The sequence below is a fragment of the Wolffia australiana genome, chromosome 3 (genome assembly GCF_029677425.1).
Source record: "Wolffia australiana isolate 7733 chromosome 3, ASM2967742v1".
Lineage (NCBI taxonomy): Eukaryota > Viridiplantae > Streptophyta > Magnoliopsida > Alismatales > Araceae > Wolffia > Wolffia australiana.
Window position 1 is genome coordinate 20,882,445 of NC_135837.1, and position 25,365 is coordinate 20,907,809.

Genomic DNA, 25,365 nt, shown 5'->3' on the forward strand with positions numbered 1-25,365 from the left:
CGCCAAGAAGGTGACGATTTCTTGAAGCCTTGATCGTTCTTGAGCGGTAGTAGATGAAGAATGCCAAGAAGGTGGTGGTTTCTTGAAACCTTTGGGTTCTTGAGCGGTAGTTGATCAAGAACGCCAAGAGGGTGGCGGTTTTCTTGAAATCTTGGTGGTTCTTGGTGGATGGCGATGGCGGCGGCAGGGACGATAGCCTCCAAGAAGAGGGTTCTTGAAAATAACCGCCCAAGAAGTCTATGATAGAGGGGCGTTTCTTGATCTTCTTGGATGGATCTTGGAGGAGGTCGATGGTGGCGGCGGACGACGGCGGCGGTGGGGATGATAACCTCCAAGAAGAGGTTTCTTGGATGTTTCTTGGGGACTAACAACCCAAGATTCCCAAGGGGAGAGCGTTCTTGGAGGAGGTTGGTGAAATCTTGGGGAGGAACAATGGCGACGTGTACCCAGAGTGATCTCGACGGTGACGGTTGACGATGCCTCTCCCTTGGTGACGCTTTCTTGAATCCTTGAGACCCTTCGGAGTGCTCTCGACGGAGGGCTTCTTGGCTTCAAGAAGGGAGGAATTCTTGAATCTTTGGAGTGATCTCGACGAAGACGTTGAACGCGTTCCCACGGAGTGGTCTTGACGTGGGGGATGCGGGCTCTACTCCACGGAGTGGTCTCAACGTGGGCGGGAATAGCCAATTCTCTCTACTCTACTCACTACGATAGGTGGAGACAAGAGTTGTAAAAATTCTTTCAACAAATGACTAAAATGTTCCTTGGGCATGCTATCCCCTTATATAGTGAGGATAGGTGCCAAGTGAACGTGGGGAGAGGATGAACCGTCACGAGACGTGGTTCGGCCTCTCCTTACAATTTGAAAATAAAACTGAAATTTCAAAAGTAAAGACGAAGGCAAGGCCCAACATTGGCCTAGTCCATGAAATCCAAAGACACAAGCAAAACATAAACAAACACAAGGGAAGATAGAGATGCTTACGCGGGGTACTTGAACCCCGGGTGGTGAGCCTCGACGCGAGCTGCTCGGCGTGGCTGATGTCGTCCTGTCGTGCCGTCTCCAGGATGGTCCTCCATCAGCAATGATGGAACTCCTCTTCTTCTCCAACTCTTTTTGAATACATAGTAGATGTTATCACCATGAAGTCTCTCATTTGGAATGAGTGAAATACAAATAAAATAATAAGAGGGCGTGCCTAGGTCTCGTTGGAAAGGGCAACTAAAATGGGCTCCCCCATTTTATACATGTTTAGGGTTCTTTTACAAACTGTATAAATTAAGTACATTCACAAACATCGATAAAACATATATGTGTGACCTAATAGGCCCAATAACATTTATGGCCAACCTTATTAATTACGTATATTGACATTTAGATTAGCTGATTAAGGGTCAATTTAGCCCAAGTGATATGTTAAGTTTCCAGCATGTGGACTGTGATAAAATCAACTTAGATCAATAAAACTATACTTGTATACTTAATTCACCGTTTCACGATAAAATGAGAAATTTATGATTTATTTTCCAAGCCTCAACTTGGATGTACTTTATTTATTTATTAGACTAACCCTAGTTGACTCCATAGGGTTAAGTGAATTTCTCGCATCTTTTTGGAGTTTTATTTGAAATGCAGGACTTAGTTAAACAAAATGGTGAATTGGGGATAAAATCGGAGGAAAGGAGAACACCCAATCCATCTCCTATATAACAAGAGGAGGGCCAAGGCACGAGAAGTCCACTCTAGAAGCCCATTAAAACATTTTTCAGAACTAGGTCAACTAAATGCAAGAATTGTAAAACTAGCCCACAATTTGAATTTTAAAGACCAGTCTTTAAAATCTGTGAAGGAGGGAATATAAATCAAGGCTATAAATCAAGTAATCCTTACCCTCCAAACCCTTGGAATTAAATCCCATGACTGAGAGAATTAGGGTGCTTTTATTTAATCTCTTCTCCCATGTCTTTATATCGTATCTTGGATTTATGCTCCCAACTTGTTGTTGGAGGCCTGGTGCACCAGATTTCTTTGATACATTCATGTTCTACGAAGTGTGGGAGAGAGAGTTCAAGGGTCATCAAGATTCTTGGAAAAATATCATCTTGTATTAAAAGTTAAATCATTTTTCATCTGTTACCTCTTGCTGCCCCATTATGTCCCCTAGTGGCATGCGGCTGCCTGCAAATTGTGCGTAGTCGAGTGATAACACCCTAAATTCGGTCTTTATTTCATGTTATTAGCACAATTTTATGCATTTAAAGAGCTTAAAATGGGGTTGTTATCATATATTTACATGAAAATATTGTTTTCAAGTGATTTCTGATTTTTCCCTAATTTTCTGTTAATTCTATGAATTTTAAAGGATTTATTGGAGTTTGAAATAACTATTTTTGTGTGAAAATGGTAATTTTAATATTTAATTTCGAGATTTATCACTATAGGGATGAATCAGTGAATTTTCTAGAATTTTCTAGAATTTTTTACAATTTTTTAGGATTTTTCTGAGATTTATTTGAAGAGGAAATGCATTTAATCTAAGAAAAAAAAGATATATTTATAAGAGAAAAAAAGTATTGACATAATTTCTGAACTTTGAAGGGCCTTTTTGCAAAGTTTTGTTGCAAAAAGACCCTAAAAACAGCTCTCGGTCGTGACTGCAGGCGTAAAGATATGATTTAAAATGTTTCAGGGTTTAATTGCAAATGATTGATTATTTGTTTTAATGTTTAAGAAAAAAAATGGAGGAGAGAGAATGCGCACAGGGTATATATGCAATTACCTGTGGGCGGCGTCATATAGAAATGCCAGTTTTTAAGAGGGTCCTTCTGACAAAATTCCAGGGATTCTTTCGGTCTGGCGACGTGGCTCCACGGTGACCGTCGGATGATAATCCAACGGCGCTTAATGAGCGTCAGCGCTGGGAGGTAACATCACCACGCGCACAGCGCATACAATGCGTGTGTAGTGCCGGTGACGTGGCAAACTATCAAAGGACAAGGCGAAGAAGAAACGCACATGTACGTGCGTATCAAAACGTATGCAAAACGTGACTTTTAAATTTTATATTTTTTTTCTTATTTTTTCCAGGGGGGTACGTGGAGCAAGGAGGATGCGCCCGCCTGGAGGAGTTGAAGAGTCATCGTCCAATCAGCGGAAGACACCTCAGCGCTCGAAAAAAACATATAAATAAGAATTCATGATTTAAATCCAATGGCTAATATTGGTTTAAATTCATTTATTCATAACTTTTGATCCAGAAGTCCGATTGAGATGATTTTTTTATGGATCCATAACTTTTGATCCCCTCTTTTCATCTGTATGGTTGGATCATTGAGATCAACCTACATTGATAGATATTAACGAATTACTAGTTAGGGGTAAAATGGTCATTTTTTCATTTTACCTAGGTATAAAAGCCAAATTTTGAGAAGAGGGGATCATTCTTGATGGTTCTCTATCACAGCTGCAAGACAGAGAGGAGCCCTAGCCTGGATCAACTTTTTTGGTACATTTCCCTTCATTGTATTTGAATTTTGGTGCATTTTGAATGAAATTAGTTCAATTTCTTGTTTCTTCTTCTTGATTCTGATCTGAACTTCTAAATCGCTTGGCTTGAGCGGCATGTAAAAGCCCTGATTAGGATTGAGAGGAGAAATTGAGGGATTAAACTAGGCATTCAACTGCATTCGCAAAGAAAAAAAACTCTAAAAAAATTAACTTTGAATTCTAGGGTATTAAAATTTTAAGCTTCTTTTATCTTTATCAAACAGTGTTGTAATCAGTTCTGAATTAGTTAATCTGCAAGACAAACAAACCAAGTAAAGAATCTTCTTCTTAATTTCCTCTAAAGTGAATCCCTAGATCCTCTTCTTTGGATCAACTAATTCAACTTTGAATCCCCTAAATTCTTCTACTCTTCTCATCTCCTCTACCTCCCTTTCTCAATATTCTTTCCAATTAGGTTAAATTGATCCTCATTGAAGATTAAGTGGTCATAATTATAGAAAATCATCGAATTGAACTCCTTACTAGCCTCCCTAGGACGATACCTTCACTTATCATGTGCATTTTAAGTGAGGTTTTATAAATTTTATTGTATAAGCTAAAATTTACAACGACAAGGGCTAAAAACTGCATAATTTTACCCCTATTTTTGGCTTATCATCGAGCGCAGCTGCCAACAAATTTAACCATCAGAAGGGTGAACAAAGGTTCTATTTGTCTTTAAAAACAATTCTTTCCCTAAAAAAATCCCAAAAAATACATAAAATCAGAATAAATTATTATAAATTATCCTAAACAACATAAATATTTATTTCATTTATTTAAAATATTTATTAGTTTTCCTTTATTGCATTGATTTTTATCTATAGAAAAATTAAAAATCAATTTAAAAAGCAGCTAAAAATTATTTTTAAATACATTTAAATTTTAATTTACTCTCTCATTACTTGTTTCTTGTGGATTCAACTGCTACTTACTTTATTCTAAGCAAGGAAATTTTTTTTAATATTTTTGCATAAATCAGAACCTTAAAATGACTTATCGGACTGCGAAGTTATGGTTTATCGGACTGCGAAGCAGTACTTCATGCTCTACAAGATCCAAAGTGGCATTGAACTCTTGGATGGAATCTTTATTATCAAAAGTTATCGTATACAAATAATTATTTGTCTGCTCAAGACACACGATTAATTTAGGTTTTGGTTAACTTTCAAAACCTAATTTATCATTAAATTAATTCTGAGTTATAATAGGGATCTTTGGAGAAGATCTTCCTCGATATGTCCACTACCCTATCTAGATATTTAACGTATCTTCTTTCTCGAGTCAAATACGCTCTTATACCAAATGGAACAATCCTATCTAGACCACTCAATGACCCTCATGCATTTGTTGATAAAACTGAGCTAACATGTGTTTGAATCCCTTTATTAGAGACTCATACGTCATAGTTAAAACATAGTCATACATGTACAATATTAGTAGACAACTTATACGACTGTAAGATAATAATCTGGTTTGTATTTAGTTATAATACTATTCATGGATTCGTACAGATCATTTCAATGAAATCTTTTTCTAAACAGCACCCACATTTTGTCCTTATTATCTCCATACTCATGGCCAACAAGTCTGCTTTATTTATCATGTAAGTTGGATCATATAGTGAATTATTTTTGGATAGTTCGATGTCCGTCTTGAATATCAACCAATCATGAACATTTAGATACAGAAGTAGAGAGTGAGAGAGTGAGAAGGAAAGAGTGAGAGAGCGAGAAAGTGAGAGGGAGAGAGGGAGAGAGTGAGAGAATGAGAAATAAAGTGATATGAGTAGGAGTTTTAGAGGGGGAGAGAGTAAGTGAGAGTGAGAAAAGTGCCAGAGAGTGATAGAACAATAAAGATTACGAGAAGAGCGAGAGAGTAAGGAGTGTGTGTGAGAGTGAGGAGAAAGAGGGTGAGAGAGTGAAAGAGCAAGAAGGATAGAGAGAAGAGTGACAACTGCGAGGGAGATATTGAGAGAGGAAGAGGGGAGTGTGAGATAGTGTTGAAGCACCAGCTTCTTGATCCTTACCTCTGCCATCTCTCTCTCTCTATTTATCTATCTATATCTTATTTTTATCTCTCACTATGTGTCTCTCTTTGTCCGTATATCTCTCTCATTAACAACATATCTAGCACTGTGAAGACAGTGAGGGTGAAAAATCAAAGAGCGAGGTGTAATCATACATTCAGTGAGATAGACAAATCAGGGTGAGAGATGGAGAGAGGTAAAGGGGAAAGACCAAGAAATGAATGAGAATGGGATATTAGAGAGATAGAGAAGGAGATAAGCAGGAAATCAATGAATTAGGATGAGATAGAGAAAGATAGATGATGAGAGAGACAGAGCGGTACAGAGGTCTTACCATGTGGGCCAATGACAATAGTGTTCGCCCGTCCCAACCCCAATATCGGATGCAAATATGGGGATGGATGCTGAACCAGATCTCAAAAATGGGTTGTCGGATATATGTCCATACCGATATTCTGATGCTGGATGACGATATCAGATCTCAGTTGCTACAGTATTGATATCTGGTACGTTATATGTCCTGGCATCGGCATCTATCGTCATCTCAAAGGTTGAATGATGATATCGGACATCGACGTCTGATATCAGTTTTTTCAATATCGAATATATGAATTAAAAATATATTAAAAAAATTCATGTGTGACCAAGCTATTGTGAGTCATACATACTGATTATTTGAGTCTTTTATGATTTTCTTGAGGGTTTCAATTTATATTTCACTTTTCATATCATACTTGGTATGGCCCAAGACAAAATGACCCATATTACTCTCACTGTGAAGTGCATTATTAGCCCATCTAACTACTTGGTTTGGCATTTGGTACATCGCATATTTTTAAAAAACTGTTTTGATCACAGGTATTTACACTACCATAAACTTTATATTCCATATGGGACACTATTCCTCTATTTATAAACTGATGTCCACATATTGGATATCATTATCCAGATACTGTTGTTTGGTGTGGATTTTGATATCCGATATCCAAATATCGAATTTTGATATCAGATATCACATTCGATATCCGAGACCGGTATCTGTCACATCTAGTGCTGCGCAATATATATCTGAGTATCTGATGTCGGATGGATATTCCATATATATCTGATATCCGATATTCGATATCAGAAATCACCCTGATTTCCACCAGATTTTGGATATTGGTTGTCTGATATCAAATATCAGACAGACATCTGACAGACAATCACAAATTTATGGTGGCATGTGCAGTTGGTGATTGCGGTGGCAGCGACGTCAGCACCAATCATTGTCACAAGATCGTTAGAAGGACAGCCAGATAGGGATGAAGAGGGATCACAGAGGAGAGAGATGAAGACTTACAGCGGGACAAAGAATTTTAGTGAGATGATGAGGAATCTCTCTCGCTATAATTGAATAATTTTAGTAGTAGTAATAATTCTAATTTTTTTGTCTTTGGTGCAATTCAATGTGCAAACCAAAATTGGAATAGACATTCTCAAGGAATGTGCCAACTAACTAAAACCAACAAATGAGAAAAGAGTAAAATCAATCTCACGTATACAAAAGTAAAATAAGATGTCAAATAATCAAATTTCCTAGTTTTTCATATCAGTATTCTTAAGCAAAGTAAAACAATAAATCCATAAGAGCTCATTTTCTGCTTCATAACCAATGTGATATATAGTACTACATTTTTGGACTCACTGCAGTAAAAGCACATTTCCAAGAATTTTCAACACTGTACTATGTATTTCTAGAATATTACAACCTCAACTACACATAAACACGTAATTGCCAAGTGCCAAATGTGTGTAGTTTATTTTATACACTTAGATTGTGCTTTCTAACTGATATAAGTTTGATAGTTATGTAATATATGTTGGGTTATTGAGGCCTAGATATGGATGAAGATGAGGTTTCCACACATAACAAAATCGATTAGCATCATTAAAAATATTAAACGAAGAACCTATGCACGGATTGCATCTGTGATTTCTTGAATCCTTGAGCGAGACGAGTTTAAGCTGCTCAAGTGTGCAGCCTCTAGACGTATCCACGTAGTCCTCGGCATGTTGGATCTCTTCCTTCTCGTTGATGAGCCTCGTTCAATCTTCGTTGTCGTCGTTACATCGTCTCAATCACATTGGGAGTGGTGAAGATACATGGAAAGAAGGAAGAAAAAGGGGAAGGCTCCTGAAAAATTCTGGCATGGGTGAATTTCTTTGAAAGCCTTCCCCTATTTATACTAAGTGGGTATTTTTCATAAAAACCCCCATAACTTAAGTATATCTTTTGACGTCCAAAGACTGTTTGCGTGTGCCCCTCTAGGCCCATGTATTAGTCTAGTTAACGACTACAGTGGCCCAATAACCTATATTGGCCTTAAAAATTAATTTATTATATCATCATATAGATTAATTAACATCGGATTGATTTAGCCCAATCTATAGGTTGAGTCTCCAACACGTGGGGTGCCAAGCTACACCTCGTGCTCTAGAAGATTCAAAGGAGTGTGTATCGACTCACTCATGGAACATGTTCATCATCAGTTACCATGTATGTATCTCATCCACTTGATGCTCCAACAATGACTTAGGGTATGGTCATCCGAGTTAGTACAGATGCGTTTGGAAATCATCGAAGAACTCTTCTCCAATATTTTACTTCCTTGTCCAAGGACTTCATTGAATCATCTTCCATCAGCTGTCACCTCTTATACCAAGGGTGGACGATCCCACCACTCATGGAACATGTTCATCATCAGTTACCATGTATGTATAGCCCCTTGTCCACTTGATGCAACAATCACTTAGGGTATGGTCATCCAAGTGAGTACTGATGCGTAGGGAAATCATCGAAGAACTCTTCTCTAATATTCCACTGACTTGGCCAGGCTCTTCATCGCATCATCTTCCTTGACCCGTTACGTCTTCTACCGAGGGTGGACGATCCCATCTTGACCACCCATTCGTCTACGTGAACTTCTTGATGTACCCAAACTAAGACTATTAAGAATCCCATGAATAGGGACACGTAGATTATAGTCAAAGTACGATTGTCCGTCCACAAGACCTCTTTGGTGTCTCAGGTTTAAGGACCACTTACACAGCCGTGACGTGAATCCACCTGATTGACAGTTCGGTATAATACCATTGAGGGATTCATAAGAATCAATTCAATGAACTCTTTCCACTGAAGAGCACACACTATCTATCCTTAGTGTCTCTACACTAATGGCTACGGGACCTGCCATACTCATCATATGAGTGAGGATAGATAGTGTTATTCTATTCAGATACTTTGATGTCCTTCTCGAGTATCTTTTGAATAGGAACATTTAGAATACATGCTTAAAGACTAGTGATCTCCGTATTATGATCTCACCATAATTCACCAAATCCGATAATGTATTCATGGACTTCATTATTAACATCACACTTGCATTATAATGAATATGTTATTTTAATGAATATGAAAAAAAATGTGAAATGAGTGAAGGTACATCATTCAAAGTGCCATTATGAACTCGACACCATTTGAGAATTCTTCTCCGATGAAGTAATTGAGATTACACCCTTACTGGGATAAACATTTTCCCAAGACCCAAGGATATTTAGAAGATAAATTAGAATTTCCAAGGCCTCTCCCTGTTGAATAGATAGGAGAGAACCAAAGACCCTTCTCAAATGAAACACAAACTTTATTATTCTGGCATTAAAAGCTTAAAAAAAAGTGGAAACACACTAGTGTCTTCCAAGTAACCTGTAATCATACTTATATTATACTTAAACTCAAAACCTAACATTACAAAGGGATGAGATCCAAATTTTATCTTGCCAACCACTCATTGATCCTGATTTATCATTCCCACGGCATAATATCAAAGCTATAACATGCATATCTTTAATCAGACCTAGATTATATTTAAACATGAAACCTAACATTACAAAGGGATGAGATCCAAACTTCATCTTGTCAACCACCCAATGATCTTGACTTATCATTTCCACAACAAAATATCAAACCTAACAGCACGCATACCTCCATATCTTTCTACACAAAAAAAACCCTTACGTTTAGGTATGCCAGGCAACCTTTAATCAAGTTTAGGTACTCCTTAAACACAAAACATAACATTAAAAAGGGTCAGATCCAAATTTTATCTTCCAAATCACCCATTGATTTTTGACTCATCATTGCCACTAAAAAAAATCAAACCAAACAACATCCATATGTCGACATCTTTCTACACAACAGAATAGCCCATCCAGTAAGGGGATGCAAGGGAACACTTAATCAAATCTAGGTACTCCTTAAACACAAACCATAACATTAAAAAGGGATGATATCCAAATTTTATCTTTCCAATGACCTATTGATTTTTGGCTAATCTTTGCCACTAGAAAACATCAAACAAAACAACATCCATGCATCCACATCTTTCTAGACAGCAGAATAGCCCATCCAGTAAGGGAATGCAAGGCAAACTTTAATCAAATCCAGGCACTCCTTAAACACGAACACAACAGTACAAAGGGATGCAATCCAAATTTTATCTTCCCAACCACCCATTGTTCTTGACTTATCATTCCCACAACAGAATATCAAACCCAACAACTTAAACATCAAGCAACAGCCCATCTGGTAAGGTGATGCAGGACAAAATAAGCAATCTCCCATTCAAAGACACACTCCAAATACAAAAACCCATCAAAACAAGTGATAAGGGAGGTGAGACAAATTTTATCTTCCCAACCACCCATTGTTCTTGACTTATCAATTCCCACAACAAAATATCAAACCCAACAACTTACCCACCCAGCAACAGCCCATCTGGTAAGGTGATGCGGGACAAAATCAGCAATCTCCCATTCAAAGACACGCTCCAAATACATAAACCCATCAAAACAGGTTATAAGAGAGATATATGGGATGTGAGACAAATTTTATCTTCCCAACCACCCATTTTTCGTGACTAATCATTCCCACAACAAAATATCAAACCCAACAACTTAATCTCCCATTCAAAGAAACGCTCCAAATACAAAAACCCATCAAACACATGTTATAGGGGAGATGAGACAAATTTTATCTTCCCAACCACCCATTGTTTTTGAGTTATCATTCCCTACAACTTAATCTCCCATTCAAATACCCATCAAAACAGTTGATAAAGGAGGTGAGACAAATTTATCTTCCCAACCACACATTGTTCTTGACCTATCATTCCCACAACAAAATATCAAAACCAACAACTTAATTTCCCATTCAAAGACACGCTCTAAATACATAAACCCATAAAAACAGGTTATAAGAGAGACATACGGGAGGTGAGACAAATTTTATCTTCCCAACCACCCATTGTTCTTGACTTATCATTCCCACAACAAAATGTCAAACCCAACAACTTAATCTCCCATTCAGAGACACTCCAAATACATAAACCCATCAACACAGGTTATAAGGGAGGTGAGCCAAAAAACCACAAAAATCCACAAGAAAACCCTATACACCAGAAACAACCACTGAATTAGAAGAAGAAGAAGAGGAGGAATCAGACTCTAAGGAGATAGATGCTGAGCTCAGGGCCAGCATTCCCATCAGGATTAACCATGTAGAAAGCCTCAGAGTCCCTGGACCCAACCACCCTCTCAAACCTCCCCCTCATATACATCACCTCTCCCTCCTCATCCTCCTCCTTCCAAGGCAGAACCCCCGCCCCCATCGACGCCGGCCCCACCGCCGCCAACACCCTTCTCTCCGCCGCCGCCACCTCGCGCCGCGCCGCCGGCCCCCACTTCCTCCCGTTGCAGAAAGCCTGCCACGTGTCCTCCTCCAGCAGCGGCGCCGCCGCCACGTGTCGCCTCCGACGGCACTCCAGCGCGAGCCGCACCAGCCCGGAGGACATCTCCCGGGTGAGCTGACACGTGGCGGCGGAGAGCTCCACGAGCGCGGCGGGGGGGCGGCGGAGGTCGCTGACGTGGAAGGCGATGAACACGTGGCCGCGCCGCCGGCCGAAGAGGGTGAGGGTGACGTGGCTGGGCTGGCGGCGCCGCCAGGAGACGGCGGAGACGAAGGCGGCTCGGAGAGCGGACACGGAGAAGGGGGAGCGCTTCTGGGGCGGTTCTTGGTCGGCGGCCTCCATTGAGAATAAGAATGGAACGGGGGTTTGTATTTAATGTGGACTGATGGGTGAAAGTATCACGGATGATAAATAGAAGAGAGAGAGAGAGAGAGAGAGAGAGAGAGAGAGAGAGAGAAACAGTGAGGAAATTAGAGAGAGAGAGAAACAGTCAGGAAATTAGAGAGAGAGAGAGAGAGAGAGAAAGGGGGAGAAACAGGAAAAGAGAACAGAGCTAGGGGAAGGAGAGAGAGAGAGAGAGAGAGAGAGAGAGAGAGAGAGAGTCAGGAAATTAGAGAGAGAGAGAGAAAGGGGGAGAAACAGGAAAAGAGAACAGAGGTAGGGAAGGAGAGATGGATGAAGAGAGAGAGAGAGAGAGAGAAACAGTCAGGAAATTATAGAGAGAGAGAGAGAGAAAGGGGGAGAAACAGGAAAAGAGAACAGAGGTAGGGGAAGGAGAGAGGGACGAAGAGAGAGAGGGAGAGAGAGAGAAAAAGTGAGGAAATTATAGAGAGAGAGAGAAAGGGGGGAGAAACAGGAAAAGAGAACAGAGGCAGGGGAAGGAGAGAGGGACGGAGAGAGAGAGAGAGTAGAGAGAGGAGAAAAAGTTGATAAGAGGGAAATAGAAAGGGAAAAATGAAGAGAGAGAGAGGACGGAATGAGAAGGAGAATTAGAAAGGGAAAAGGAAGAGAGAGAGAGAGAGAGGACGGAATGTAGAGTTGGCGGACGGATGACTGAACGGATAGCTTTTCGTTATTTGTCATTAGTCATCTGTCATCTGTGACGAATGGATGACAGAGAATGACGGATGACTTTTTGGATAACGAGTTTAATAAAAATATGAATAAGGTAGGAAGGAGAATGACTGATGACTTTTTCGAGTTTAATAAAAATATGAATAAGAAACTTAAAATCTTGACATTTTATTTTTTAACTAGCATCACCATGCTGTCGAAGGCGTGGCAAGGCAGGACACGTGGCAGGCCTTGAGGACAGCGTGAAGACGACGGAAGAGGCAGAAGAGGCAGAAGAGACAGAGGGCGGCGTGGAGGCGGCCGTGGAAGGCCCCCATTCCGTCATCTGAAGTTCCGTTCCGTTTGATTTTTTCTAATGGACGAGTGACGGAATGGACGAATGACGGTCTCGTGACGATAAAAAAATCAGTGACCAATGATGAAAATGATGGAAAAAATTTCAACGAACGGATATCTAAACAGACTTCCATCCAGTCTAGTTCCGTCCATCCGAAAACGTCATTTGTTTTCGTCCTCCAGCTCTAACCTAATGACTGGGAGAAAGAGAAATAGAAAGGCCAAAGGAAGGGAGGGGAATGAGAAGAAAGAGGGAGAGGACGGAATGAGAAGAAGAAAGAGAAATAGGAAAAGGGCAAAGGAAGGACAGAGGCGGGGAGAGAGAGAGAGAGGACGGAATGAGAAGGTGAAAGAGAAATAGAAAAAGGGCAAAGGACAGAAACGGGAAGAGAGAGAGAGAGAGAGAGAGAGAGAGAGAGAGGACGAATGAGAGGAGATAGAGAAATAGAAAAAGGGCAAAGGGACAGAAACGGGAAGAGAGAGAGAATGGAATGAGGAGAAAGAGAAATAGAAAGGGAAAAGGAAGCGAGAAAAGGGAAGAGAACGGAATGAGAAGGAGAAAAAAAATAAGAAGGGAAAAGGAAGAAAGAGAGAATGGACTGAGAAGGAGAAAGAGAAATAGAAAGGGAAGAGGAAGGGAGAAACGGGACGAGAACGGAATGAGAAGGAGAAAGAAAAATAAGAAGGGAGAAGGAAGAAAAAGAGAGGATGGAATGAGAATGAGAAATTAAAAGGGAAAAGGAAGAAAGAGAGAAGGATAGAATGAGAAGGAGAAAGAGATAGACAAATAGAGAGGACAAAGGAAGGCAGAGAACGGAATGAGAACGAGAAAGAGAAGTAGAAAGGGAAAGGAAGGGAGAGAAACTGGAAGACAGTGGAAAGAGAAGGAGAAAAAAAAATAAGAAGGGAAAAGGAAGAAAGAGAGAGGATGGAATGAGAATGAGAAGGAGTAGAAAGGATAGAATGAGAATGAGAAAGAGAAATAGAAAGGGGAAAGGAAGAGAGAGACAATGGAATGAGAAGGAGAAAGAGAAATAGAAAGGGGAAAGGAAGAGAGAGAGGACGGAATGAGAAGGAGAAAGAGAAAGAGAAAGGGGAAAGGAAGAGAGAGGATGGAATGAGATGAGAGGGAAAGAGAAATAGAAAAGAGGGATGAAAAAAAAACGGGAAGAGAACGCAGTGAAGAGGAGAGAGAGAAATAAGAAGTGAAAAGGAAAAGAGAGAAACGGGAAGAGAACGGATGAGGAGAAAGAGAAATAAGGGAAAAGGAAGAGAGAGAAACCGGAAGAGAATGCAATGACGAGGAGAGAGAAATAAGAAGGGAAAAGGAAGAGAGAGAAACGGGAAGAGAGTGGAATAAGGAGAGAGATAAAGAAAGGGAAAAAGAAGAGAGAGAAACCAGAGGAGAAGGAGAGCAGACGGAAAAGGAGAGGTACAAAGATAAGAAAAAGAGAGAGAGAGAAACATGAAAGGACCAAAATGAGAGAGAGAGAGCAGAAGTGAAAGGAGAGGGGAAAGATAAAAGGAGAAAGAATGGAAGTGGACAGGACGATTTTTTCGTCCCAGGACGAAAAAATTGTCCTGTCCAAAGATACGAACTAATTTCAGGACGAAAATTCATCCAGGGGACCACCGGATGGGACGGTTTTCATACCATGGGACGAAAAAACCGTCCGTCCGGAGGTCTCAGACGTTGGACGGACAAATCTGGACGGAAAACCGCAGGATTCACATCCGACAGTTGAGATGTAGCCACATGGCCTCGCAATGACAATTTGCATCAAAGTCCCTGTTTTTTTTCATGTGTGCAAACTGATGGCGCACAGAAATAGTTGTACATATGGCCCTTTGAATTCTCTCTCCTCCGTAATTCCCTAAAAAACTTAGAAAAATCTATATTAATATATTAAAAATATAAAATGGATTTTTTTCGTACAGGAAGGACTGGACGGGTCGAAAATTCGTCCCATCTTTTGTCCCTGCACTGAATCCGGACGTCAGACAGGACGAAATTCGTCCCGTCCCGTCCATCATCCACGTCCGGGACGATCTGGAACTATAGGGAGAGATAAAGAGAGAGATAGAGAGGGGGAAGATAGAGAGAGAAACAAGAAAGAGGAGAGAGAAAGAGAACATGTGTAGACTTTTGGGACAAAGCCCAAGTCAAAATCGTAGTTTACTTAGGGTGAGATGTCACTCAGCCAAAAGATCAAAAGTAGAGAGAGATTTATCCCACCCTCTGTCAGAGTTGTGACTATCTGTGTTGATTATGCCCATGATGATGATGATGATGTTGATGATGGTGGCGGTACTGATCGTGGCGGTGGTCTCGAGCCGCTTGCGACCCCTCCACAGTGGCGCCGCCAGACCAACGGTCCGAGAATGTGTTGTAGCCGGACGGGTACGGCGATCCGTTAAGGGAAACCAAGCCCCTCTCCCTCTCTCTCTCCCCAAAACTTGGCGTTCTAGAGAGAGAATTGCGGCGGTCATAATCATCGTACCTGGGCGGCGATTGCCGGCGGCCCACCGGAGAGCCCGGTGACGTTGCCCATACCCTCCGGTCAGCTTTCTCTGGGATCGGGGCGTTGACTCCGGGAAAATCAACGGCCATTCTTTTTCCCCTCTCAGGGAGCTCTCCTTCTTCATACTCTAACTGTTCTTCCTCTTCCGCGAAAATGATGATTCCCGAGGGACCGTCTTCGTCTCCCTCCTCTGCGAACCATCGACGATAACAAAAATTACCCAAAAATCCTAGAAATTTTAGCAGTCAATTTCTCATAAATTTGTTCCGCAAACCTAAATATCCCGGCGGGTAACCCAGCTCGCGCATCCGGTTCAGCCAAGGCGGGGGGTCGAATTCCTGAAACAGAAAAAACCGCAGAGTACTCATCATAATCATTGATCCGTCATGCCCACGACCGTCAACATGATCTATCACAGTCATAGTCATCCTTTAATCATCACAAAACCGCAAATATTCATCATAATGATGACTCTCACTGTCAACTCCTTGATCAAGGCCATTCTTCCATTGCAACTAAACCCAAAAACTCCAACTGCTGCAGGTGATTATCATGATAATAATCACATCCATGAAGCACATGCCCATCCGCAAGGTCTTCCATAACCACGATCGGTCTTAAATTACAATCATTGCAAAATTCTCACTATCGCCAATCGACCACCGTGATGACAACTATAATCCATCGTGCAATGACCCTCATAGTGACGTACCATGATCATGTTCATTCTTCCATCAAAAACATCCCCACAAATTCGTTTGTCATTTATCACACTCAGGACTGACCTACCATCATCAAGGTCATCGTCAACAAAATAGAGAACCCCCCAAGTTTAAATGTCAACGATGATCACCATGATGAGAACCGAATCCCGCCAGGACCATGACCATCCTCACAACAATAATCGATCCTGGCCATCCTACTACCATAATTCTATCAAAAAATATTGTCGCCACTGATAATCTTTGGCCCTAACCCATCTTCATCACCACTATCATCATTGTCGTCATCATCATAACCACAACCACCATCATCAAGCAGCAGTACTGGCATTTTATTTTGATTATCATTGTTCCCATCATTACCACTGGAAGATTTGGATTGGGAAAAGAGATAAGGAAAGCAGATTACCCCAATGCCAAGAGATTGTCTGAGTTCTGGACTGAGAAATCCAGGTTTGAGGCCATCGAACTTGCCCCCAGAGCTCTGATAGTACCGGCTATGGCTGCGTTGACCAGAGCTGGAGTTCTTCCTGGCGCTGTGCTCGCCCCGGGCAAGGGCAATGGCAGAAGCATCACGGGGCCGCGGGCACTCCTTCAGTGAGTGGCTGTAAGACCCGCAATTGAAGCACCGACTGGCTTCGCCAGGTTCAACCCTGAGTTCAGTGAACACAGAAGATGATGTCATGCATGGCTAGAAAGTCAACACCCATCAAGGTCAACACGGACTAGTACACCACCTCTCAGCACCGCCCAAGCCCTTGCTGGAGGAGAGACCAAGAGAGAATCCTCGGTCATATAGAGGAGTAAACTCGGTATCTTGATTACCAGCAACATCGGATCTTGCCCTCTTGTCCACCCGAAATGACTGTGAAGTTATAATAATAAGTAAGCGAAAAAATTAAACATGTTTCCAAGAAAAGAAAAGACGGGAATGCTGACCACAATGGTTGATTTCTCTCCAAACAGAACAGGTAAGTAAGTCTCCTCTCCATCTTCTAGCACTTCCTCCTTGGTAGTGTTCTGGACAAGATTTTTGGCGAGATTTGATTCAATGACACTGATATGATACCCAACTCTTCTAGGGGTATTTTCGTCATATGCTTGAATGGTAAGGAAGTCATCTCTTCAGAAAGGTAGCAAAGAAGTATCATGAAGTTGTAGTTAGGGCCCCCCATCTCTCTCTCTCTCTCTTCACCATTGATTAATCCAAGATTTTTTTACTCCTGAGATCATCTCTACCTCACCCAACTTCTGGGTGGCTTGTCCCTGATTGATCCCTGCCTCTTCTGGTTGATCCCTTTTCTGGCACTGCTTTAAATCTGGCACGATGTGGTTGATGCCCATCGAGGATCGGACCAATCTGAGATGATCGGGATGGAGATCCAGTGAAAGAGAGACGATCTCAAGCGCATGGTGATAGCAGAGGGATGAAGACAAGGACTGAAAGAGACCAGGGTCCCTAACTGCAATTTCTAGATACTTCTTGGCTGCCCTCCAAAATGGAGGAAAATCACTATTTGAAGACTAACATTTAAGGGAATGACAGAAATACCCCTAGGCAGTTTGGGGATCGCATCAGATACACAAAAAAAGACCAATGAAAAATCCAATCCAGAAGGCAAAAGTGAGAGAGATACGTTTGATGGTAGGACATTTCGAGTGTGCCATTCAGACCACTCTTGGAGAAGCTCCTCCAGTTTCCTCCTGCTTGCTCTGAAAACATAGAAAATGGCCCAAAATAGGCGTATAGTAACCTGCGTGTCTGGACATTCATACATCACAGATGAATTACAATGCACGTACCTAGACAAAGACTTGTAAACCACATGTACCGATGGCTGATCATGGCCATCCCCTGGCGTTCTGCTTCTTTTTGTCTTCGTTACGGATTCTAGTTCGAGTAATAGATACAAAAATTGGCGCATTAAGAGCAGTTATGTCCAAGAAAAAATGAGATAGATGAAATAGAGGATACCATTCTCTATAATCAACACAGATTCCACACTCTTTTCAACGGATGACTCATGAATCGAGTATTCTTTGGACTTCACTTGATATAGGAGCTCCTCGTTTTCTCCCTCGCTTGCTTCTCCTTCTTCTTTGTCGTCAACAATTCCTTTGTTTCCAACACTATGAACTTCTTCGATCAATTCCGAATCTTTGTTTTCCACTTCGTCTGCATCGTCCTCGTGATCAGAACTTATTTTGATAAAATCGTCCTCGGGCATTCTACCGATGGGCTCCGCAGGAAATCGGTAGTAGCTATGCAATAATCTGGAGTGATTGATGTAAAGCAGTAAGAATTATAGTCACAGAAGGAAATTATTCTCCCCACTATCGGGAAAAAAATATTTCGCCCTAGATCCCGAGCCATCAAGAAATATAATATTTATCGTCGTTACTAATTGAATAAAGCATGTGGGAGCCGCGGTGTGATATTATCGATCATGCTTGTAACGAATTTTCAGATTTAATTGTCCTCTCCTACAAAAATACCGCACGACAATTGGATATCCAGAGAATGCACCACACTAAGAATGCACAATTAGAAGTATAAACCAAAGTTTGGCAGATCGAATTGACGCCGCAACCATTAAAAAATAAGTACGTACCTCTAAATGAATCCAGGAGGAATCCGGCGGCTAAGATCGAAATCAAAATATCCCAACAAAAAGCAATCAGACAAACGATTCGCTACATTAATCCATCAGTACAATCGCGAGATTATACGAAAATCTGAAACCAACGTTCGTCGCCTTCCCGCGACCACGATCGAAAGCTCCCGCTAAGACTGAATCCACAGCTCGCGAAGATCCCGATTGCAGAAATTTCTCTTTAGGGTTTTCTTATCTTCCAAACTTTGAACTCGATCTAGTTCAGATGAATCTGTACTAAGTTCATCTTCCTGTTTCTTTTATTTATTTTACTGATATACAAATTAATACACAGGAACGGTAGGTATCCGTATTATCTAAAATGTTTTTTATTTTATTTCTCCGTTAAAGTTGGTCCCACAACTTGGTCAACGGGCCTACACGGAGAACCATAGTCAACGAAGCTGTTCTCCTCCGCGGCTTGAAGAGGAATTGAGGGCGGTGAGGTTATCCGCTAACCGGCTGTCGAAGGAGTGGCTTTTGGGCCGCCCTCCAAACAAAGGCAAGAGCGGTGACCTGACTCGACCACCTGCCACGTCACGTCCCAGGCTGTACGTGGCGGCCAGCTGGCACTCTTGCCCGTTGACCGCTGCCAGATCGGATGTCGTACTGGTCAACGCGGTCTCCTTCGAGAAAAGTCAAAGGGCAGAGAAAGTAAGAAAACGGCCATTTATATCTACATCAAATTAGTGAATTAACAATATTTACCCTATTGGATTTGGATAGAAATTATTTTTATAAATAAGAGTAAGAGGAAATCGTTTTGTACCTACATGAGAAATATCTGAAATTGTCTTTTTCTGATCAGCAAAATAAAAAATGGAAAACTCAGTTTTTTGGTAAAAAGTTATGCCAACTCACTCTTCTTTCTAGAATTTGGAAATCAAAATTCGAAAGTCAAAGGACAAAGAAAATAACAGAGAAATGGCAAATTCTATCCAAATAAAAATGAATAAGTAGAGATTTTGATTTGATTAGAAGCACCGTTTTATACCTACCAGAAAATATCTGACATTGTTTTCTTCTGTTAGTAAAATAAAAAATAAAAAACTCATTTTTGTGGTAAATGTTATGCCCCCTCACTCTTCTTTCCAGAAATTGCACTTCAACATACGAAAGTCAAAGGAGAGAGAAAGTTACATGAGAAAGTAAGAAAACAGAAAATTTCATTAAAATAAAAACAAATAGATAAAATGATTTTAAACACTTTTATATCATTAGACAAAACTATATTTAAAAGAATAAGAGGATCGTTTTTGTGTCTAGAATCAAATGACAGACACTTTTATGATTAGTATATTAACAAAACAGAAAAATATTTTCTAAAATCTAAATAAGAGAAGCTCTCATTTTCCCTTTTCTGAACTTGGACATCAAAATTCAGGAGTCAAATGACAGAGAAAGTAAGCAATAGAGTGTAAGAAAACGGTGCATTCCTATCCAAATAAATTACTTAAAAAACGGACACCTTTTTGTATCTACCAGAAAATGACGGGGATTATTTTTCTGATTACTGTGTTGAAAAATAAAAATATTTTCTTGATGGTAAAAAATTAAGTGACACTCACTCTTCCTTCTAGAAATTTCCCCAGTTCAGTCTTTTTGAGTTCCTTCTTCCTCCAGAACACCCAACAAAAACGGACTGCCGCCGTCAGCAGCAGCAAGACGGTGAGTTGGATAATGAGAAGAGTAAATATTGTAATTTCACTTTCTGCATTAAAAAAAAGGAATTGAGGGACAGATCTAATGGTTTAAGGTTTGAAGTTTCTATAATTAAATACCAGGGTAGATGCTAGCAATCTTGGGGTTCGCCTGAGAGCAAGTCCAGCTCAGTTTCTGACCTAGACATCATTTAAATTATTTTATGGTAACTATTTATTATTGATTAAAGAATTCTAGGAAAATTGAGATAATTGCTTACGTGCAGTGTAGCATGGCCATGGGCTGTTCTTTCCTGCATTAATATTGGAAATTTTCAAGAATTTCTAATGTTTGAAATTTTACCCTGCTAATTTTACGTATAATTATTGAGATCTAAGAAAAAAGCAAGAGATAGGACTTCACTTCCTGACGCCTGCAGGGCAAGCAGAAGCCTCTCATCTGATTTAAAGAATCTCAAATCGCTTCTGGACAGCTGATCGCCTAACAGGATAGACCCAGAAAAAATTAATGAAGAAATGAATTAAATTAAAATAAACAAATGTGGGACTCACCGGAAGCTCGGTCCTTATAATGAATAGCCCCGGTAGAAGGAGATAACATAAAGAACATCAAATTATCAGTTTTGGCAGCAGAAACATAGGTTTGATTTCCAACTATGCGGTTGATCTTTGCATTAACATGTGATTGAGCAACGAACAGGGAAAAACCAGAGCAGTCAAGTAGTGAGCCCACTCTAATTACAGAATCAGAGGCAGAAGACTTGAGCAACTTCCTGAGATCCCCAGCTGGAGATACTGAATATAGATATCCATCCAGAGACCCAATAGATACCCATCCTTAAAAGAAAAAAATGTATATAGAAAGCTGTTTAGAGAGCCAATACATACCCACCATTACAAACTAAAAAAATAATTATTATACTTTTATGGCGATACTAAATATAGAAATATGATTAGAGAGCAAATAAATACCCATCTTTTAAAAAAAAGGAAAAAAGTAGGAGTTCAGGGTTGTTAAAAATTTTAGATAAGAGAATTTATAAAAAAACGGGTGAAAAAAGGTTTAAAAAAAGAAATTTATTATGTTTAGATAAGAGCATAGTTCAGGGTTATTATGTTACCATTGGAATCAACAACGGGTGTAGTACTGAGTCCCCCAAGAGGACCCACAGTAAGCATCCATAACATATTCCCAGTAGAAACATCCAGCGCCATCAGAATTGATTTTTTAGGAAAAGTTATATATACATGGCCATTATTTCCCGGTGTAATTAGAAATATTTTATCCACCCAGCTGAGATCCTTAATCCACCTGAAGTCTGGGCTTAATGTGTACATCGCATAGAGCTGACCGTCCGTTGTCGAAACCTGTAGCATAAAAACCATAGATGAAAGTAAATTATCAATAAAATCAAAGATAACAAACTTACAAATGAGTGTTAATTTAAATTTATAGGATACTTGCAGATGTGGTGAAAAATAACTTCTCAAAGAGGTACAGGATAGAGAAAATCTTACATAGAGAGTACCTTCACACTGATCAACAACTGGGCCTGAGTTGAAGTAACAATCTCCTTCTGGATTTTTGCATCCTTGAACAAAACCTGATCGATTTAGGTTTGGAACTGCACTCCACAATGGTGTTCCTCGAAGCAAGACTGCGAAAATCCCTAATTTTTTTGCTGTCAAGAATAGAGCTGAACTTGGAATACTTATGCCAAAGCCAATGATTTCACCGGAATTCCTAATTTCCGGATTTGGGTCATAAATTATTTCTACAACTGATTCGGAAGTTCCCATGTTTGCAGGCTTGACCTTAAGAATCCTGTTCTCGGCTGCAAAGAATATCTGTTAAGATATTCCCAGTAACCCATCGTTAAAAAACACAAATCGAGATTCTTGGGAAACGCAGGGAAAATAGCCTACACAAGAGTCCTGAACATGTAATGAAGAAAATGAAGAAATAATTTCATTCATTAAGTTGATTGCAGCGTAGATCAAGGATTTATTATATGAAAAAATTGAAACTCGAGTATTTCAGGCAGACGATTCATCATAATGATCGAATTATTATTATTTAGGCTAGGAAGTCAACGAATATTCATTTTCTGATTACCGTAAGATTAAGAAGGTTATTAAGCCAATGAAGGTTATCCGGCATAAATGGTATTTTTATCGTCGTCTTCGTGTGACGAAGTCCATGAAGATGAATCTGAGTGTTGCTGTTACTCAATAATTGTAGCCTAAATCAAGGATTTGGTATTTTAGCAAGATGATTTATTATAATGATTGAGTTGAGATTCCAGTAATCTTACCGCAAGGTTATAATGTTAATGAAGGTTATCCAACGGCTAAAGAAGATTCATATTTATCTCCAGGTTATGAAGTCAATGAATATCAATTCAAAAGTTATGAATCACGACAGTGTAGTTTTTTTTTCATCAGTAAAAATCAAAGATTTCGTATTTCAAGCAGATCATTTATCAAGAGGTTTGACCTTTGTTACAAAAGCAAAGAAGATTTAGATAAAAGTTGTTTTAAGATAAAGAAGGTAACGTTGTCTCTGAAGGTTACCCAACAGATAAAGAAGATTCCTCTTTATCTCCATGTTACAAAAACAATGAAGATGAATATGAGTGTGAATGATATAATGATCCCCAAAAAGTCAAAAGCTTGAGTACTTCCCCCAAGATTATTAATTATATTCCGAATCTAAACCAAATTCATTTACGGAATATGATAGAACCATGTAATTTACGGCTTACCTTTCCTCTTTCATCGCCAACAGGAGCAATATCCAGCTGACAAGAATAGTTTAAAGGAATTATCCAGGCTACAGACCCATCAGTCTCAAATGCAAGAATGCTCTTTCTACAGCAAACGTAAACTTTTCCGTCGTAGCCAACATATGGGGAAGATAACCTAAGTTCTCCACCTCCCATTTGATCAAATCCTGAGATGGCGAGCAACAAGATATTAATAATATCATCCACAATTTTGCAGTGAAAAACGTTTACTTGGGGAAGGAAAAAATGAAGGTTCAACCAGGGACTGAATTCTTTTAACGAGTCATCAACCTTGTTCGCTGTTCATTGTTTGCACAATTAAGTTTTATTACAACGTTGAAAAATTGAGAAATCTCAGAAAAAAAGAAGAATAGTCATCACCATTAGCGTAGTCAAGGAATTTCTTCAACTCCGGCGACTGGGCAGCCATCAAACTTGCATAAACAAGAAACCAGACGACTAGATTAATTGATAAACTGCAGCGATCTCCCATCTCTGCCGCTGCGTAAGAGAGTGAAACGTTCAAGAGTATACGAGAGAGATATAGATAAGAGAGAGAGATAACCGTCATAACGGTAGTTGATAGTCGAAACAAAAGGATGCCCGTGCAAAATAAATAACCGTCTGTTTGCCACTCGAATCATCAATCTCGACCAAATAACTGCCTTACATAATTCCATTATTGATTTTTCTTATCAATATGAAAAAGGGTCTCTCAGAAATAAGTTATTTTTTAAGGCAGGGGAATATTATGAGGCGACTGTTTATCGAAATAACGGATACAGATTTCTAAAAATTTGCTATCCCCAATGGACGAGGGGTTTATGACTTGTTATTTGACTTCTTATTTTATATTAATTGACCCCAGTTAGATACTTCTTCCTACATTCGCAAATCTCCTTGCCAGGGATTTATACCCAAGTCAATGCTCTGTATCGCCGTTAACGTTTGCTACGGTTTTCTAAGTTTAGCACTATAATGGCTTAACTGAACATATAATATTTAAGAGAGCACAGCTTTATGTCGTTTTGTTTCAGGTAAACATTTCATTCTTTGTTCAGCTAAATGTTATCCCAAATTGTCACCTGAAACTTTCATTCTGTTAACCTATTTTGATGATTGATATCATTTCGTTTTTGAAAACCCAGCCACTGAACCTGTAGCCGTTTGCAAATCTTATACTCATAAAATATTATATCAGATAGATGAAATGATGCAAGAAAATATAGAAAATGAATTTGATGAATCATTGAAATATATTATTTCCCCATCGAAATATGGGCAGCGGGAGATGAATCATCTTTGTTTGCTCACATGGAAGAAGAGCTGGAATTGTGAGTCTTCATCATAGGTATGTCCACGATGATATTTTCTGACATTTGATTTTTCACCCAGGTTAGTTTGGAAATCAGTTTCTCTTCATCCAAAGTACTTTAACTAGATTTCAGGTTAGTTGATCTTATGTTTGTCTCACTTGACGCTACCAGTGTGTGATTCAATCTAAATGTTATTGGAATTTTTGTTACAGGAGATAAGTTTATTCATAGAGATTGAAAATTGTGATACACTCACATGGTTATATGCTTTGATATAATGTTTAATTGAGCGAATTATGGATATTATTTAGTGTAGAATTCAGACATCTTAGGAGCATGCAACTCATAAGAATATATTCTTGTATAAGAATTGCATCTCATGATTATTTTGCGATTATTGTTATTTGTGTCTGGTGCACTTAACTAGAAAAGGGATTTTAGTTGCCTTCAAATTATGCTTTTTGTTACTTTAACATAAAAATTATTTTTACAAATGCTTATATTGTTTGAATACGATAGAATAATAAAGAACATGATATATAAATGAACATAATATTGTAAATTAGTCTTAAAAATAATTATTATGTGATTAACTCAATTGAGGTTTATTATTCATTTATGATAATTATAATTGATTTTAAAATAAAAAATTATGGTTGACCATGACTCTCGAATTATTTTGTTAGATCAAGTGAGAAAGTTTGGTTTGAACATGGACTAGAGATAATATGGGACATTTATATATTATGAGTAGATATGGAGATAATGAGGGATGTTGGGATAAGGGGATGTCAATATATGGGTATATAGAATACATAGGGATAAGCATATAATAGCATATAAATTGAAGAAATAAAGGATATGGATGAAGATGGATATAGGTAACAGATGGAAATGATACAGGGATGGTGATGTGTATTGGTCGATGAGAA

The 25,365-nt window shown here is 39.4% G+C and overlaps 3 protein-coding genes across 3 annotated transcripts; all 3 read right to left on the reverse strand.

The window, feature by feature from the left end:
- Positions 1-10,953: 10,953 nt before the first annotated feature.
- Positions 10,954-11,864, reverse strand: LOC144701272 (protein MIZU-KUSSEI 1-like). The gene has a single exon (XM_078573041.1). The coding sequence runs from the start codon at positions 11,702-11,704 to the stop codon at positions 11,114-11,116; it is 591 nt and encodes a 196-aa protein (XP_078429167.1). The 5' UTR covers positions 11,705-11,864; the 3' UTR covers positions 10,954-11,113.
- A 3,028-nt stretch (positions 11,865-14,892) lies between these two features.
- On the reverse strand, positions 14,893-18,922 carry LOC144701271 (uncharacterized). Its single transcript, XM_078573040.1, has 9 exons — positions 18,629-18,922; positions 17,992-18,290; positions 17,820-17,907; positions 17,654-17,729; positions 16,956-17,036; positions 16,754-16,881; positions 16,426-16,669; positions 15,569-15,632; positions 14,893-15,484 (listed from the first exon to the last, which is right to left on the reverse strand). Exons 2-9 carry the CDS (start codon positions 18,242-18,244, stop codon positions 15,027-15,029), a joined length of 1,392 nt encoding a protein of 463 aa, XP_078429166.1. The 5' UTR covers positions 18,245-18,290; positions 18,629-18,922; the 3' UTR covers positions 14,893-15,026.
- A 121-nt stretch (positions 18,923-19,043) lies between these two features.
- Positions 19,044-23,744, reverse strand: GEX3 (gamete-expressed 3). Its single transcript, XM_078573254.1, has 9 exons — positions 23,097-23,744; positions 21,850-22,179; positions 21,453-21,699; positions 20,884-21,168; positions 20,735-20,812; positions 20,592-20,624; positions 20,452-20,511; positions 20,239-20,381; positions 19,044-19,296 (listed from the first exon to the last, which is right to left on the reverse strand). Exons 1-9 carry the CDS (start codon positions 23,271-23,273, stop codon positions 19,066-19,068), a joined length of 1,584 nt encoding a protein of 527 aa, XP_078429380.1. The 5' UTR covers positions 23,274-23,744; the 3' UTR covers positions 19,044-19,065.
- Between the last annotated feature and the right edge of the window lie 1,621 nt (positions 23,745-25,365).

Coding starts and splice junctions, on each gene's coding strand:
- LOC144701272 (XM_078573041.1), bottom strand. CDS start 11,704: ATGGAGGCCGCCGACCAAGAACCGCCCCAGAAGCGCTCCCCCTTCTCC.
- LOC144701271 (XM_078573040.1), bottom strand. CDS start 18,244: ATGCCCGAGGACGATTTTATCAAAATAAGTTCTGATCACGAGGACGAT. Junction 17,908..17,991: donor TGTGTTGATTATAGAGAATG/GTATCCTCTATT, acceptor TACTCGAACTAG/AATCCGTAACGAAGACAAAA. Junction 15,633..16,425: donor GACAATCTCTTGGCATTGGG/GTAATCTGCTTT, acceptor TTTCTGTTTCAG/GAATTCGACCCCCCGCCTTG.
- GEX3 (XM_078573254.1), bottom strand. CDS start 23,273: ATGGGAGGTGGAGAACTTAGGTTATCTTCCCCATATGTTGGCTACGAC. Junction 20,512..20,591: donor ATGGCCATGCTACACTGCAC/GTAAGCAATTAT, acceptor AATGATGTCTAG/GTCAGAAACTGAGCTGGACT. Junction 20,382..20,451: donor GATTGCTAGCATCTACCCTG/GTATTTAATTAT, acceptor TTTTTAATGCAG/AAAGTGAAATTACAATATTT.